This window comes from Periplaneta americana, chromosome 8, assembly GCF_040183065.1.
Source record: "Periplaneta americana isolate PAMFEO1 chromosome 8, P.americana_PAMFEO1_priV1, whole genome shotgun sequence".
Lineage (NCBI taxonomy): Eukaryota > Metazoa > Arthropoda > Insecta > Blattodea > Blattidae > Periplaneta > Periplaneta americana.
This window is the reverse complement of record NC_091124.1, coordinates 71,071,092-71,089,028: the sequence shown is the minus strand read 5'-3', so window position 1 is coordinate 71,089,028 and position 17,937 is coordinate 71,071,092. Positions and strand designations below refer to the sequence as shown.

General features: G+C 35.3%; 1 protein-coding gene across 1 annotated transcript in view; it reads left to right on the top strand.

Annotated features, from left to right (window-relative positions):
- LOC138704813 (guanylate cyclase 32E) overlaps positions 1 to 17,937 on the top strand; it is a 786,020-nt gene that overhangs the window by 462,546 nt on the left and 305,537 nt on the right. Inside the window, exon 5 of the mRNA XM_069833092.1 lies at positions 16,834 to 16,911. Coding sequence (XP_069689193.1) covers positions 16,834 to 16,911 — 78 coding nt within the window. The remainder of the gene's footprint in view (positions 1 to 16,833; positions 16,912 to 17,937) is intronic.

Here is a 17,937-nt window from a genome sequence, read left to right as displayed (position 1 = left end):
CGTGGTAATATGGTCACATATACACGTTAGCATATATTGAAAGTGATTCTACTGAATTTTCGAGTTAGTTGGAAACCACGCATGAAGAAGAAATTTCCATGGCCTCCGTACTACAAAATGCGCTACAATCAAATAGCTTTATCATGGCATCACAATGAATCTAGTAGGCTGTGATCGGAAACGAGAACGGCAAAGTTGAAACTTGGGCAACCTTACGTTCCCGTTCCCGGGTTCCGGCAAGCTTCTCGTTAATTGTGAATGCTCACATTTAAATATATACATTTAAACAATTTTTCCTTTCTCATTCTCGTTCTGGTTCTCGTTTCCGGTTTATTGTGAACTAGCATTATTTAGTTTCAGTAGCTACAATTTAATTTATCATTCTGTTCCCATTCATTGCTATTTTATTTCGCGTGATTTTGTTTATTAAAAATTTATCCGTTTTCAATAGTTACATCGTAATCACTGTTCATTTAACAATCACGCACCCGCGACGACGATCATCACAAGAAATGATCACTGAAATTGAATGTTTCTTTTGAATTTCGTAAAAAATTTAACTCTTTATGAAAAATTGTTGAACATTAATCATAATATTTAACTGATATTAGGCAAAAATACAGCCGAATACACTGTTAATTAACTGTTAATTCCGTACTGTTATTTCCTTTTGGTAATACTTATGACTAGGGAGCGGATTTTTATGTGCTAAAAAATTTAAATGTATTTATTTTTATGTGCTAAAAAGTACGAAAATATTTGCTAAAAATAAAAAAATATATATTTTTTTGACAAAAATACCTTACTTAGCTTGGAAAAAAAAAATGTTACCAGGTACTCACCGACCACACTTGAGTGCTAGTAGTTGGCCGAGAATTGCAGTGAACAACAAAGGTCATCTCCAAATTCTCCATCACAGATGCATGCCGATTATCTCTGAACAACGACTTACGTATACTGTGAAAACGATCTTTCCACATCACAGGATGTCAGACATGCTTATTTAAAGAGAGGAATGTCACAAACACAAACACCGTCAATTTCACCTACAGGCACACCCTCCAATACTTGAGCAACTTCACACATTTTTTTATATCCACTGTTTTTCCCGAACACATTATGGAATTTGTCCCTTAGTAATTGTGCTTCTGAACCTGGTAGCGAGTCTAGTTTAATTTCCACGGCACGCACCTCCCTGTTTCAGACAACAGGTTTTTGGATGTTTCGAGTTTTTTATGATGTCACATAAAAAGCTTAGATTTGCTAATAGTAAAGCCAAATCGTTTTTTAAACAACCATCTTTCATTATATCTTGAAGGATATCGATTGACGAAGTCCGAGAACAGGGAATCATAAGAAGATATATTGCCTTACTTGATAGACATGAGCGAGAGGCGAGAGATTTGATTAAATTAAATAATGTTCATACCCGAGCTCTAATCTGTTGTGTTTCACAAACAAAGCGTGGAATGAAATCATCTTCAGCAACAATAAACATTCCTAATTGTGTTGCAAGATTTCTCCTCCTTGTCCATGTTAATTTATTCTCCAATAATAACATTGATATGCTGCCTAGCAGTTCTCAGAACTTGAGGCGATACTATTACGAAAATGGATCACGTAAACACCACACAGCGCTTAGAAACACGAAGCAACCAAGAATTTTTAAAAAAGATAACGTACTTCTGAGTGATATAATTTATTTAGTTCTAAAATATTTAAAATTTCTTGTAAAAAAACTCCAATATTTATATGTTTATAATAGAATTCCTCAAAATATGTATTTACATAATTTTTTTGTGAAAATATATGTTTTTATGTGAAATAAAATTCTGGTTTTAAACTTGAGACTTCATGTTCAGAATTTTTCACTTTGTTAATTGTGTTTTATTACACGCAAAAAGAACATTTAATTACATAGGAATCAGCTCCTTACTTATGACCGTTACTTTTCCATAGCAATAGTGCAATGCGTGGGGTTTCCTTATCCGTTATTGCACTAAACCGGCAACACAATTTTGCTGGCACTTTACACCGTCAATCTCAGACTGTTGTCTGAACTGTATTGAGGAATATTTATTTTTAAATGAGATTAGATTCACAATCGAACAAAGTATTTCTCTCCTTGAAACGTTATTTACTGAAGAAGAATTCGTACGAGTTGTTTTTATGCAAGTTTCAGTGTAGATTCAATTTATGAATAACCGATAGCTTATAGGAGTAACACTAAAGATATTTCAAACTCTTTACCACGGGACGTAGGAATATGTTCAATTCTTGTATAAGGAAACAGCACGTTTTCAAGTTTTTGTTCTATTGACACACGCTTGGGACAACGGTTCTTCTTATCGAGGACAGAATCTGTTTCTCGTCTCTTACTAAACAATTTAACAGACTGTTCTGATGGTTGTATACCCTTTTGAAATCATCGCCGAAACTTGCGTGAACATAATTCTTATTGTATGAGTTCTTCTTCAGTAGATACGTTTCAACGAGGCAAATACGATGCTGTATTGCGTATCTAACAATGATTAAAATAATAGTTTTCCCATACATTTGTCACGCATTTTACGGTCTGATGTTTTATGAAAGATAGTTCTAAGGAACCTTATCAGTTTAGACTATACGCACAGCTTTCGATTACATATACTCCAGAATAAACGCTTGGTATCAATCAGTTAAGACAAAACGTGAGGCTGGTACAAAATACTGACGACGAAGGATTATGGAAGCAGCTGGAAGTGTTTGAGATCAGGAGCATAGACAAGACTAACGGAGGAAATGCAAGAGAAGACATGATAAGAACGAGCAAGGGAACGAAGCGACAAGATATTAGTGATTGTGAGGACAGAATAGATAGGGCTTTGGAGAGGTTATTCAATAGCGAAATGGAGGACAGAATAGTGAGGAGGATGGAATTGGTGGGAAGAAGAGTGCTAAAAAGTGAGTGCAAGTGGTGGCAAAAGTAATACAATAGAAATACAGAAGAAAGTGTTAAATGAAGAAAATAGTGTAAGAGTGTAGTAAGATATACATACAAACAATGAATAAAATAAAATTAAAGTGAAAAAACATCTGAACAAATGTGAAGTGGAAGAGAGAGAAATTGGAATTGTAATTAAGTGAATTAGATATTTCATGTTTTTCAATGTTGTGGGTTGGGAGTAGTATCAGGGGTACTATAATTGTAAGGATATTATAGGATTAAATATATGGAAAGAGGTAATAAAAGAGGAAATTTGGCAGTGAAGTGAAGAGACAAAGTTAAACACGTAAATAAATAGAGGGGAGAATAGTAGGGAAATAGTAAGTGATGTGTTGTAAAATAGAGAAACGGAAAATGTAAACAAAGAATTTCTCAGAAAATGGCTGGAAAATAATGATTAAGAGCAGGTAGATTTGAGAATAGAGAATAAAACAAATAATATAATATAAATTATTAAGGAAGGGAATATGCAATATTAAATAGAAAAGCGAAAAATGGAAGGGAGACGGTCTAGGTATGAGACAGAGAATAGAATAGGATAGATAGGGAAGAATAGAAAGCAATTCATTTAAAACAGATGAATAGGAAGTACTTGGCAAATGAATAGGCCTATATTAATAGAAAAGGGTGGTATGTATTAAAAGGATTGTGGATCGAAAAGCAGAAATATGATTGTACACCATAACTACGAATTGTAAAGTTGGCTGACATATCATATCATATATCATATCATATCATATCATATCATATCATATCATATCATATCATATCATATCATATCATATCATATCAACCAGTTAAGGGTTGTTAACCTTTCAGGAAGCTCAGTCGCCAGTAGGCCTATGTATGTCACGTAATGCCGAATTATCCGATATTCTTCTAATGTACGGGGCAGGAGAAAAATCTGCAAATGTGACAAGGGACCTCTATCGTGAAAGATTTGCAAATAGTCAGATCCCAAATAGACTAATGTTCGTTGCTGTGCACCAAAGCATTCGGGATAAAGGATCTCAGTCCAGAAATTGTAGAGGAGCCTGAAAGATGTATTTTTCGTGTCTACAAATAACTTCGAGGATTGGGAAATTTTTTTCATAATGTGGTTCAGTATATTATCTCTGATTACATTACCTAAGCCACCGGCGTGGCTCAGTCGGTTAAGGCGCTTTCCTGCCGGTCTGAAGTTGCGTTCGATCCCCGCTTGGGCTGATTATCTGGTTGGGTTTTTCCGAGGTTTTCCCCAACCGTAATGTGAATGCAAGATAATCTATGGCGAATCCTCGGTCTCATATTGCCAAATATTATCTCGTTATCACCAATCTCATCGATACTAAATAACCTAGTAGTTGATACAGTGTCGTTAAATAACTAACTAAAATAAATACATTACCTATCTAAATATTTCCACGTATAACCCTATGTCAAAACCTTAAGGAAATATTTCTTACATGTAGAGGATGAAAAAAAAAATGTTATATAAACATGGGTCCGGAAACGCTTTATTTCCGTGTTTAGCGAATGTGAAAGAGACCTGCCATAGAATGTACTGATTCAGCTTTTCAGTTTGTTTACTTATTGTCGACATCTGCTAACCTCAATGCGATATTATTACATGAAATAGTTAAGTAGTATGTTAACGGAGACCTAAAATTTAAATATAAATATGTCTGTTGTAAAAGATAATTGGATGAATATAGCAGCAGGGATGACTTATATATACATGTTTATTGTAAAGTTAAAAAGAGAATTTCAAATTTAGCAAGTTAAGAAGTTTGATTGTTTAAAATAAATGCGACAGGTTTGAAACTTGCAATAAAACCAGAAATAAGTGTAAGTTGAACCAACATCAATTGAATAGTTATATGATAGAAAATTGGTTATTAAGTTGTAGATTTATTGTGTATAATCACTATTTGTGCATATGCCAGTTTTAATTATTAAATTTATGTGCTTTTGAACTATTAATTAATAAATATCAAAAATGATTTCCGTATTAAAGCTCATTTCCTACAACTTCGCGTACATATCATGGGAAACACACAGAAACGTAACACATGAAACTCTGCGTTACAAGAAATGTTCAAAATGGTCTCCATTAGCACCAATATGCATCAACCCGCCGTCGCATTGCATACCGGAGACGCTCATGTATCCCTGGAAAATGTCGTATTGTTTTGCAGCGTTCCACAATACAGGCTCGGAGACTCTCTGTATCTTGCACCGGGGTTTCATAAACAAGACCTTTCAAATGCCTCTATAAGTAAAAGTCTAGTGGGATTAGGTCCGGAGAGCGTGGAGGCCAAGGAATTGTTCCACCTGTCCCTATCTATCTGTCACGAAACCTTTCATTTAGCAACTGACGTAGTTAAGCAATGAAGTGAGTCGCACGACCTTTGTACGTACAGTTGCAAATCAATACTTGTGGTGAACCTAAGAATTACGTCACGATCTCACTACCACTAATCAGACGTAAACACTATTACAGTCAGATTACAGGGGGAAGGACTAGTGTAGAAAATGAGCTCTAACACTGAAATAGAGCGTTTCAGAACCCATGTTTATAGAGCATATTTTTATCCTCTACATGTGAAAAATATTTCCCTAAAGTTTTGACATACCTTTTTGTTACGTCCTGTATAACCTTAAAATCAAGGTATAGGAAATTAGAAACATGTTGGAATTGGTAGTTTTAATTACAGTTCATTTAGTCATCAAAGTCATTTCCTACCGTATTAAAGAACATACTGTCGCTCTACATCTGTCTTCGTTATTCTCCGTCTCAAATCTGGCTAGAACCTTGCTACTGTCGAAACATGTTCCTGTTCACCCTGTTCAGAGAACACCTGTTGATCCGAGTGCCGGGAGTGCATGCTCCAATCAATACGCAGCCAGACTCGAGAGGACCGCGTCCGCTTCCCACGGAAACAACGTAATGTACTCACGTCTACGGTGACATATCGCGCTCTTGCATGCAGTAAACGAGCCTCAACGATCGATTGATCAATCTGTGGCCATTACGACTTGACTTGCGGTCCGCCAACAGATTCTCAAATTCCTCTGCCTCTGCAAAACCTTCATTCTTGGCATTTATTGACCAATTCGTAAAGAGAAACAATTAATTACACTGTACAACATGAAATTTTTCCTTTTTATAAAAATATGTTTATTCGATGTATTTTTTGGTCGCAGAAACGAATCTGTAGTTAGTTTTTGTCCAGTACGTACTGTTTCTCGAACATAAATATTTATTTAATGTTAGTGAAATGTTGCACTACTTTCAGCTTATGGGATGCAACATGTCACTGAAAGTACACTTTTCTGACAGCAACCAGAACTTCTTTCCAAAAAACTTTGGTGCTGTAAGCGATGAACACGGGGAGAGGTTTCATCAAGAAATATCTATCTTCGAAAAGCACTTCAGTGAAAGGTGGAAAGCAAGTATACTGGCTGAATATTGCTGGTCACTCATCAGAGAGATTGCAGAAGCTGTCTACAAACGTAAAAGATAAAAAGGACATTTTAATTTGTGAATTTTGGCCAAGCATACCATAAAAATGGTAGGCTATGTGTTAGAAAATTTTGGTTTCGAACCCGGGCCACCTGGTTTCGCGGCCAGACGCGCTGACCGGTGAAAATGTTCATTGTTATTTGTTATAATGAGGTGAGAATCTTAATTGTATACTTTGTATGTCATTTTTATAATATGTATTATTTTAGATTGAGAGTGACGAAGTTTATAATTATAAATTATTGTTTTTTTTTATATTATTCGTTTATTATTTTCTTGTTCTGAGGCCGTGGACGATTGGAGCACATGTTTGGTTACACCCGGCTGTAGCATACATATTTGTCGTTCTGGTTCATTGACATTGAGAGCTGCGCTACTACTTTTCATTCGGTAGAGATATAGCCCAAGCTCACACAACTTAACAGCTTTGGTACCAACTTCTTAGTTCTGATTATATCATCATCTTGAAATTGGTACGGTGCGGAGAGTCAGCCACTGAGAGTAAAGGTTGACGCTCACTGGCACGAACCGACCGGAACGGAACGAACCGGAAATATTCTGCGAGAGACGTATGCTTGTATTTTAAACGGCAAACGCTCACTTGTCCGAACGGAAGCAACCGGCTGCCGGTCCTGACGGACAGGGTTCTCGCGACACGACCCTAGCGGAATTTCCGATGGCGATCGGCTGCTTTCGTATGTCTTCGGTGGTCTTCGGAGAAAAGTGTGTTGGCTGTTCTCAGTACTTTCCTACTCAACATGTGCTGGTGCGTTGTCCAGACAGATTATTCTTAAAATGGGTGATGAAAGGTTAATTTTAACAGTGCTAATCGCGCTTCTGTGCTGATTGGCCTTCGAAATGTGATGTTTCCCTTCATTATTTGAGATGCTAATAACAGATGAAATTTTAAACATTTTTCTTCGCTCATACGAAAGTACTAAAAAAACCATTACTCGATCTTTACACAAATGTGGGCAAAGATGGTTAAATTAATCAAAACACTTTTTTATATTGTTATGACTAGAGCCCGGATTGTATGTAATTACCAGGGAAAGGATTTATATGTAAATACATATTTACTTATAAAGCTAATATAATTTATATTTTGCATTATCTTTATGTTTCACAATGTGTAGGGTTGAAAAATCCTACTTTTATTTTCCATATTTTTCCATATTTTGGAGTTTAGTACATATTTTCGTTAATTTCCATATATTTTCCATATTTCATATAAAACAGTCCATATTATATTAGGTTTAACAATAAAACAAAACAAAATTCCATTAACTTTTAAAAATACATTTCAACAATAGAGATTTAAACACATGTTCAGTAATCCCTTTAACATCAGAGTTATTTGAAAATTAGCAGTCCTATCAACAATGGGAAAGTAAGTTACAAAACTGTATTAATTTAATTTAAAATTTTTAACAGACTTCAGTTGTGCAGCTCAACAGTTAAATGCCAGTCAGAGTACACATAGGTTCAGTTTTGTAAATCATACTATAAAGACGGTAAATATGCCAAAAGTACGTCATTCAGTCAATTTAAAATCAAAACTAACAAGTTACATTTCAGAATTTAAAGAAGATGGTTTATCAACTGACAATAAAATATTATTTTGTAATTTGTGTCAGTGTGCAGTATCATCTACACAAAAGTTCCTGGTGCAACAACACATTACAACTAGTAAACATCAGGCCAACAAACAACTAAATTCCAAGCAGAGACAATTGTTTTTAACACAACCAACAACATCGAATGTAAGATCTGAGTTTAACATCGACCTGTGCCGTTCTCTCATCTCTGCTGATATTCCTCTCTACAAATTAAAGAATAAGGTCTTCAGGGAATTCCTTGAAAAATATACTCAACATACAATCCCGGATGAGTCAACACTTAGGAAGACGTATGCTCCATCCATCTACGATGAGACAATACAGAAGATAAGAGATGAAATTAAAGATAGTTCAATTTGGGTTTCCATTGATGAGACTCCCGACAAAGAAGGTAGACTTGTTGGTAATGTAGTTATCGGTTTGTTAAGTGAACAATATTCTGAACGAATTCTTTTACATTGTGATGTTCTAGAAAAGTGCAATAACAAAACTATAGTTAAACTGTTCAACGAAGCTATGGGTATCCTGTGGCCAAAGGGTATTATGTACGATAATGTGTTATTCTTTATTAGCGATGCTGCCCCTTATATGGTCAAAGCTGGACAAGCATTATCTGTTGTATATCCTAAATTGACTCATTTTACTTGTGTGGCGCATGCATTTCATCGTGTGGCAGAAGTGGTCAGAGACAATTTCCCTAAAGTAGATTTGTTGATTTCATCAGTGAAAAAAGTATTTCTCAAAGCTCCCAGTAGAGTTAACGTGTTGAAAGAAATGTACCCTGAAATTCCATTGCCACCAAAGCCAATTTTAACTAGATGGGGTACATGGCTAGAAGCAGTTGAATATTATGCCGAACATATAGACTCTATTAACAATGTTCTCCTTGCATTGGACTCTGAAGATGCAGTCTCAATTGATACTGCGAAAACAGTTACCTGTGACATAAGTGTGAATAATGACTTAGCTCACATTCAGCATACATTTTCATGCATCATAAAAACGCTCAAAAGTCTCCAAAATAGGCACCTTTCACTATCTGAAAGTTTTGAAATTATAAATAGTACTGTGGAACAACTGAATCGTGGTAGAGGTAAAGTTGCAGATGCAGTAAGAGCTAAGGTGGACACTGTACTTTCAAAAAACCCTGGATATGAAGAACTACAAAAGGTTGTTGCTGTGATGAGTGGTGAATCAACAGTGAAGATTAACTTGGACTTATCCCCAGCAGACATTGTGAAATTGAATTATGTACCAGTTACTTCTTGTGACGTCGAACGCTCTTTTAGTCAGTATAAATCTATCCTCAGAGACAATAGAAGAAGATTCACTTTTCAGCACTTGAAAGAAATGTTTGTAACCTATTGTTATGGTAACAGACAATAAAAATTGTGTTTTGTTGAAACTACATTGGAAGATAAGGTACGTCCATTATATTTTTTGTTTAGTTTGATTAAAATGTACCAATATTTAACGTACATAGTCATTTTTTTATAATTTTAAGTCCATATTTAATTCCATATTTTGGTAAAAATCCATATTTAATTCCATATTTTGGTAAAAATAACTACATATATATTTACATATTTCATATATTTTTAGTCCATATAAATCCGTTCCCTGGTAATTACATATTCCGTTCCTACATATGTAGCTATAAGGAAAGCTAAAAGTCCGCGAATCGTATTAAATTTAAATTTAAATTTAAATATACAGAATAAAGAATATAATTACAAACAAACAAGACAAATAGAAATAAAATAATACCATCAATATAAAAAGGAGATACAGTAGTATTAACAAAATTTGAGACCGAATGAGCAGCGCTCGTGTTCGATCGCAGTTAAGATATAATATTAATAGGCCTGTAAGAGAATATAAAATAAAATAGGAAATAAAATTAAAATTACAGTTACAGAAATTATATAATACAATATTAATATAAGAGAAATACAGAAAAAATAATAAAAATAAATAAGTAAAATAAAATAGGAACTAAAATTTAAATTATAGCGGCAATGGAATTATATAATATAATATTAACACTAGAGAAGAATAATATCGCACGTGAAAAGTAGGACAATATGTATATATATATATATATATATATATATATATATATATATATATATATATATGTATTTCAAAATAATGGAATACAAATATAATATAGGTTGATTAATTCATACAATAAATTTATTTAATCAAATTGAAGATATTAACACGTTTCTAATTTTCTTGTTATATGTTAGTGGGTTACATGTTAGAAGTTCTGGGTGTAATTTAGTGAAAGCATTGTACAACCGAGGGCCAAAATTAATGCTATGCTTTAGACCAGCAGATGTGAGACATTTAGGTTCTATTAATGTTGAATTAATATTTCGTCTTGTGTCATAATTATGTGTCTATAATACAAACTTATTACGATTTTTATGATAAAATTTTAACAGCGTATGCTTATAAATTTGTTCAATATTAAATACATTAAATTCAGAATAAATTAATTTAGTTGGATAATCGAAACGTTTCTTCAAACAAATTTTAATTATTCGTTTTTGTAGTAAATTTAACGAACTAAGATTAATGTTTGTACTTCCACCCCAAACAATTATACTATATTGAATGGTAGACTGAATAATGGCCAAATAAACATTTCGTAGAATTCTAATGGGTAAGTAGCATCGAAGATTAACGAAAGGGATCATTATTTCGAAGTTTTAAATGTTTTTACATATTTTGGTGCATAATAAATATTTTGGCATATATTATATATTTTAAAATATTTTGAAGGATATTGCATATTTTGAAAGAATATATACATTTTTTCACTAATTTTCTCTCTACGTAATGATTAAGTTATTTTTAAAATTGTTTATAAAGCTTATCCCTTCGTCTCTAGTGCATAAATATAATTTGATAATTGAAAATAATAACGTATTCTGTCAAAAAATGGACATCTCTTTGCAATGCTAATAGTTTGTATCCCTTGAGCAGTAACGGTAAAGTAGGTACAAATACCAATGCGAATGGTAGTAGTGAAGGAAAGAATGAATCAGTTGCTCTAAAAGAAAACAATAGTTTTTTCTGTTTTTTTTTTAAGAAACTTATTTTGACATCAGGTAATATAATAGCAAGCCTACTGCCATTCGCATCCAAGTTAAAAGACTGGATTTCAATTGACGATTCCTTTACTAAAATGGTAAAATCGTGCAGTCCAAAGTGTGTGACAAACGCATTGGGTGCTCCATGAAGTCACAATTAGAATAGCATTTAAAAATTGAACTTCATGTGAGAAATAAAAAACGTGCTCCGTCGAAAAGAAAAAGTTCTTCTTACACAAGTGGTGCTGAAACATTCGTCTTCTACAAGTGAATTTAATAAAAATTTGTGCATGGCAATGGTTGCTGCAAACATATACAGTGGTATAAACTTGGAGTTCCAAAGTTCCAAGCATTCCTACGCAAATACTGCAACTTCAATATTTCTCTTGAATCAACACTCCGGAAAAAATATTTGAACTCCTGCTACACTGACACAATGGAAACGATTAGAGATGGACTTGATGATTCCTACGTATGGGTTGCCGTTGACGAGACGATCAATAACCGTAGAAAATATGTAAAAATATTCAATTATTAATTGCGCCTCCAAACAATGAGGTTCAATCACATGTGCACCTGTAATTTTTTATTAGTGTGCACAAATACATCTAATAAAGCTTAGATCTTAAATTACCAACTTTTTTTTATTTATTACATATTTATCTACATACTTTTTTAGCTTCATATTTATGTAGTCTACATAGTTCTCATTTTCACATTACATAAAATCCGGGCTCTAGTTATGGACCCATATTTTCTTTTTTCTTTTCTTTTTTCCTTCCTCATCAGCTAAAGACTCAGTAAAATAAAATAATCTTCGGAACTACTATCCCACTCCATGTTTAAAACAGACTACCTGTCGACTGTACCGGAATATTCCGAGCAGTGAGCGTCAGAGCTTCCGCGGAAGACGGACTGCTGTAGATTTCCGTTCCGGTCGGTTCGTGCCAGTGAGCGTCAACCTTAACAGAAGCAGTGACGTCGCCAGGAGCAGAGCAAGGGCGGTGCGGATGGGGGTGCGAGATTTAAAAATGGGGTGCGAGCTGTAAAAATATGGTACATAAAAAAAAAACAAAATGTTCTCTCATGCACTTGCGCGCATACTATACATCTGTTTATTAATATTACTATGTATTATTATTATTATTATTATTATTATTATTATTATTATTATTATTATTGTTCATCACATCCATAACGATACACTAAGGGACGTAATTTTTTCACATCCAAGAAATTGTTTGTTTTTGTTCTTCAAAATAACTTATGCCCAGTATTTTTTTTAATAAATTGCCCTTTGGGGTACGGAAAGGGGTACTCTGATTTTTTATGAGGTGCTTGCGCACCCTTTCGCACCCCCCTAGCGACGTCCCTGAACAGAAGGAGTTGTGTCCAGTATGTATCAATATTATGACCACGAATGCCACTGGCTGCTCTCTGTGATGCGGCCTTTGTGTGTGGTCTATTTACGAGTAGGCTAGCTATTTACTCTGAGCAATGGCAAATTCGAAACCACAGAGGAGCGGAGCGCAGCTATCTCGTTAACGTACACGTTGCCTTGAATGGAATCTTCATTTACAGAGCAGCAACTCGTCCGTTAGTTCACAGGCGCGATCATCCCAGTAGGGTAGTACTGGCTCTCTCTGAATTTGAAATAAAACTGAGCATTTCTCCACGCTAACACCAGATTCTTGAGTCCTCTTTCAACTCAAAGAAAGTGTAGTTCTTCTTCCTTATGATTACCTCCAGATTTTACCATTACATTGAGTTCCTCCAGTGACAAAACATTTCAGTCGGTTACTTAACTACGATGTATCAGTTACCAGGCAACTGATTGTCGATGGAATTTTTGATAGCTAGATGTTACTTGGAGAGATTTCTACTTTCGACAGTGTTCGAAAACACTGAGTTCATCACGGAAAAAAAAAAAAAAAAAAAAAAAAAAAAAAAAAAAAAAAAAAAAAAAACACATTAAAAACTATGTCTCCATAAATTATGCCAGAGATGCTTCTATTGGTCTTTCCGCATGCAAGTGACACTTTGCCGAACGGGAAAAGGACGTATTTTGAACATTTGTTTTAAGTTCCATGTGTTTCATCGAATTCTGATTCTATTGCACTGTATGTGTCTGATGATAAAATGTGTTATGAAAAGCAGTTCTCTCTGAAAATTCACTCTTTTATTATTAATTGTAATGATGAAACTCTTCGCTGACAGAAATATTAACATAATAAGTAAAATTTATAAAGAATTGAAATACAAACACGAAAATGTGATTTCTCCCAACTATTATTGCAATAAGTTACAGAGTAAATTTTATATCAACTCTTCCTGAAAGAATTGATTACATCTTTCATCCAAAGAAATTGATATGTTTTTATGTTGGTTAATCGGTCAGTCCGCACCCTAACCCATCCTTCTATTCATCAGTCCCCATACCCAGTCACCCATTCGCACTTCTGTTTATTCCTCCACCCAACGGTCTGCACTCCCATGCTTCCCCTCAATCATACAGCCTCCCTCTCACTCATCTCTATCCTCCTGTAAGTGCGTTCTTCCATGGATCTTCCATATCATGCATGTCCCTTCCATCCATTCGTCCTGTCCTCCAACTGTTAGTCCACATAACCTTCCGTCAGTTCACCCGTTCACCATTTCCGTTTCGTTCCATTTCTCTTAATCAATCTATATGTCAATATATTCTCTCCTTTTTCCATTCATTCAAGCGTTCATCGTCCATCCGTGAAATCATCGATCGTGTATACATCTTTTCCACCAATTCAGCCACTTATCTTCCATTTAACCAAACAACCATCTTCCATTCATTTTTTTTATCTCTTCATCCATACACCTACTGTAACAACTCATTATCCAATCAGAATTACTCATCTTCACAGTCCATTCATTGATACAATAAAACCTCGTTAATCCGGATCCCGATAAGCCGGACTTCGCTTAATCCGAACAGGCAAAAAAAAGAAGTTTGGGAAAATTAATGAACCTTGTTTTAAGACTTACTTCTATACATTAGAACTATGGAATTACAATAATTACAATATTACAGCTATCTTTTTGAAAATAAAGAAACTCCATCAAATTTGCATTAAATTAATTCAACTATACAATGCTCTATATTTCACTGTACTGTATAATGTATAGTGTATTTAGGCCTATGTCCTTTAAATATTTCATAATATACGTGCTTTGTTACTATAAACGACATTTTTACGCACTTTCTACTGTTCTTTTGGGTTATTTCAGTTAATCCGGACTTTCGTTAAACGGATCAACTTATCCTCAATTAGTCCGGATTAACGAGGTTTTACTGTATTTCTATCCATCTAACCATCCATTGTTGCATTTCTATTGCAATCAATCTGTTCAAGCCTTTCATCCATTTAACTTTAAATTAATTTATTCATGTAATAATACATGCATGCATGCATGCATGCATGCATACATACATACATACATACATACATACATACATACATACATACATACATACATACATACAGTCCACACCTGTGGAGTAACGGTCAGCGCGTCTGGCCGCGAAACCAGGTGGCCCGGGTTCGAATCTCGGTCGGGGCAAGTTACCTGATTGAGGTTTTTTCCGGAGTTTTCCCTCAACCCAATACGAGCAAATGCTGGGTAACTTTCGGTGCTGGACTCCGGACTCATTTCACCGGCATTATCACCTTCATCTCAGTCAGACGCTAAATAACCTAGATGTTGATGCAGCGTCGTAAAATAACCCAATAAAATTTAAAAAAAAGAAGAAAAAATAATTTTATTAGCCTATATACTTCAGTGAATTAATTTCTTAAGCTCCATGAGTTTTTACGCCTTTGCGTTCATACATTGTATGTTTCTCCCTGCTCCATGATATTTTGGTTGAATGAATTTCGGAAGGTGAACACTACGACCTTATTGGATCTATTTTTATGCTAATCCTCACGCTAGACGCATCCCTAAAGCCACACCGGCTGAGACTACTCTGAAGTCTGAAGTGTACCCAAGTTACAGCAAGCAACCCTGCTCATCCCTAGGCCAACCCCCTCCGTGAATCTTCAGCCGGTGTTAGGGGAATTCCATGTAATGATAACGGAATGGAGAAATGTTAACGTAATAATATAGGTGTATAACATGGGGAAACGGGAGAACTCCGAGAAAAACCGTAAAGGCCGGTTCACAATAAACCGGGAACTGAAACGACAACGATAACGAGAACGGAAATAATGTTAAAATACGTGTATTTAAATGTGAGCGTTCACAATACTGCGTGTTTAGTTCAAAGTGTGTCATGGCTCGCCGTGTGCCGTCATGTGGCTAGCCGATGAGCCTAGAGAATTCAATCTTCCTACACTTCCGCAAAGGCGTATTACCTATGTGCCAGAGAAGTTGCCTAGTAAGTACGGCGTTCATTCTGAAGAGTACGTACCGATACGTACGGTAACGCCGGTAGTGGCATAAATGTGAACTGTTTGGAAACACGTACTGAGGTGAGTTTTTTCCTTACTGTCGGGATATGGCGAGAGGGTTAAGACGATTACTTACGTATTTGTTCACATTAACTTGGACACGGAGCATTTGATTTGTATTGTGGAATGTTGCGGTACGCAACCGATGATAACAAATACCTTGCGTACGACTTGCCCGCGCAAAACACAGTTCGAAAGAGGTTATGGTAGCACACAGACCGTAGAGGCCGTCATCTGTTGCTACGACGTTCAAGTTATACAGTACACGTTCTCAAGTTCAGATTGAACGCCTTGAATAATAGGCAACTTCTGTGACATAAAAGCTGAAACTCGCTTCAAATCCCCGACTCACAACAGTGACGTCATGACACACTTTGAAATGAACACCCAGTAGTTAATTGTGAATGCTCATATTTAAATACATTTATTTTAATATTTCTGTTCTCGTTCTCGTTGCCGTTTTCATTACCGGTTTACTGTGAACCAGCCTTAACTGCGAACTTGCTCGCCGCAAGTGTCATTTTGTATTTTTCAATAAAAAGTTCCAGGTCTGAGCGAGATTCGAACCCGGACCGTCTGCATGACAGAAGGTCTGACCATTCGGCCACCGTAGAGGCTGCTGTTTTGGTTTCTACATTATCAGTGTCTTTGCACAGACAGAATCTGGCTAACCTTTACAGCAGAACAAGGCGTTTGCAGTAGGCCTGTGTCTCCAGTGAGATTGGGAACGGGGAGCGTTGTGCACACATTCGCTGTTGCGACACACAATTCTTCTCAGCGATATACGCCCTCGGGCGGGCGAGGGGCGAAGTTATGGGCTCTCCGCTGCAGCTTGATAGTGTTTTCCGATACCTCCTGGTTTCCTCGCGTTCCCATGTGCGTTAGATAATAAAATTTTCATCAAGGTCCATAAGGAAGCTTTCGCGAGTGAAGTAATGGACTTGATGGGAGGGCTGCTGACTGAGTAACCATTTTCTTCAACTCTCAACATTTACGCAATCTTGTTTGTATTTCTGCGGAGGACATTTGTGTGTCGACTCTGTGACACAGCCATTTCTAGTTTATTTATTAGCTGCTTACAGTATCTTTCCATTTTTTTGTCTTCTCCTAGAGTAACGCATCTGTTTGTTTGTTGCAGTCTATGTCATTCTGGGTCACCAAGATGAACATCTCGGCCTCATGATCGCTATGGAAGAACTCAAGCTCTTCGATAAGGGTGAGTAGAGGTCTGTGTGCGCCTTTGAGAACGCAAGTTTATTACTGTGTATTTATTATTTGAACATTGAATTTTGCATAGATATATTCTGTGAAGTTATAACAGGGTCTATACATGATAATAGAAAACTGTTTTTTCATATCATTTGTAGAATAAAAAAACAAAAAAGGAAATGAGTTAATAAATTAAATAAATATGAGTTGCACTGGTAAATCATAAAGAAAAAGAGAGAAACAACTCAGGAAACAAAATTTGCTAAAATAGAAAGAATAGAGAGGTAAATAATAAAAGCAAATATTGTTATAGTTACATTTATATATGCATGTATTTATTTATTTATTTACTTATTTATTTATTTATTTATTTATCTCTTTACTTGTCTGTCTAATTACTTTTCTATCAACTTACTTATCTACGTACTTATCTAACTATTTATTCACCTATCTACTTATCCATCTATCTACCTATCCACCTATCTACTTACGTACCTACCTAACTACCTATTCATTCTTTCATTCATTCATTCATTTATTGAATCGTTCATTCACTGATTCATTCATTCCAGTGGTGTGCAGTAGCATGACGTGAAGGGAAGCAGTGCCTGTATGTATGCCATTGCTGGACTGAGCTTCGATGTCTGTTGCCTACATACAGGGTTTCCACGGAATTGCTTCCCCGAAAACGTAAACACCGCACGCCGCTGATTCATTCACTGACTCATTCATTCAGGACTCATTCATTCAAGACTCATTCATTCAGGACTCATTCATTCACTGATTCATTCATTGATGCATTCATTGATTCATTCATTGAATTCCTTGATTCATTCATTGATTCATTCAATGATTGTTTGATTCATTCAATGAATCATTGATTCATTCATTTGTTGATTTATTCAATCATTATTGATTAATTCATTAATTGATTCATTTATTTTCAAAAGGAGCAACTCTCCCTGTCTTTATGACATGGGATAACAAATAATAAGAGTACCTACAGAGTACACTTGAATAATAACAATTAATA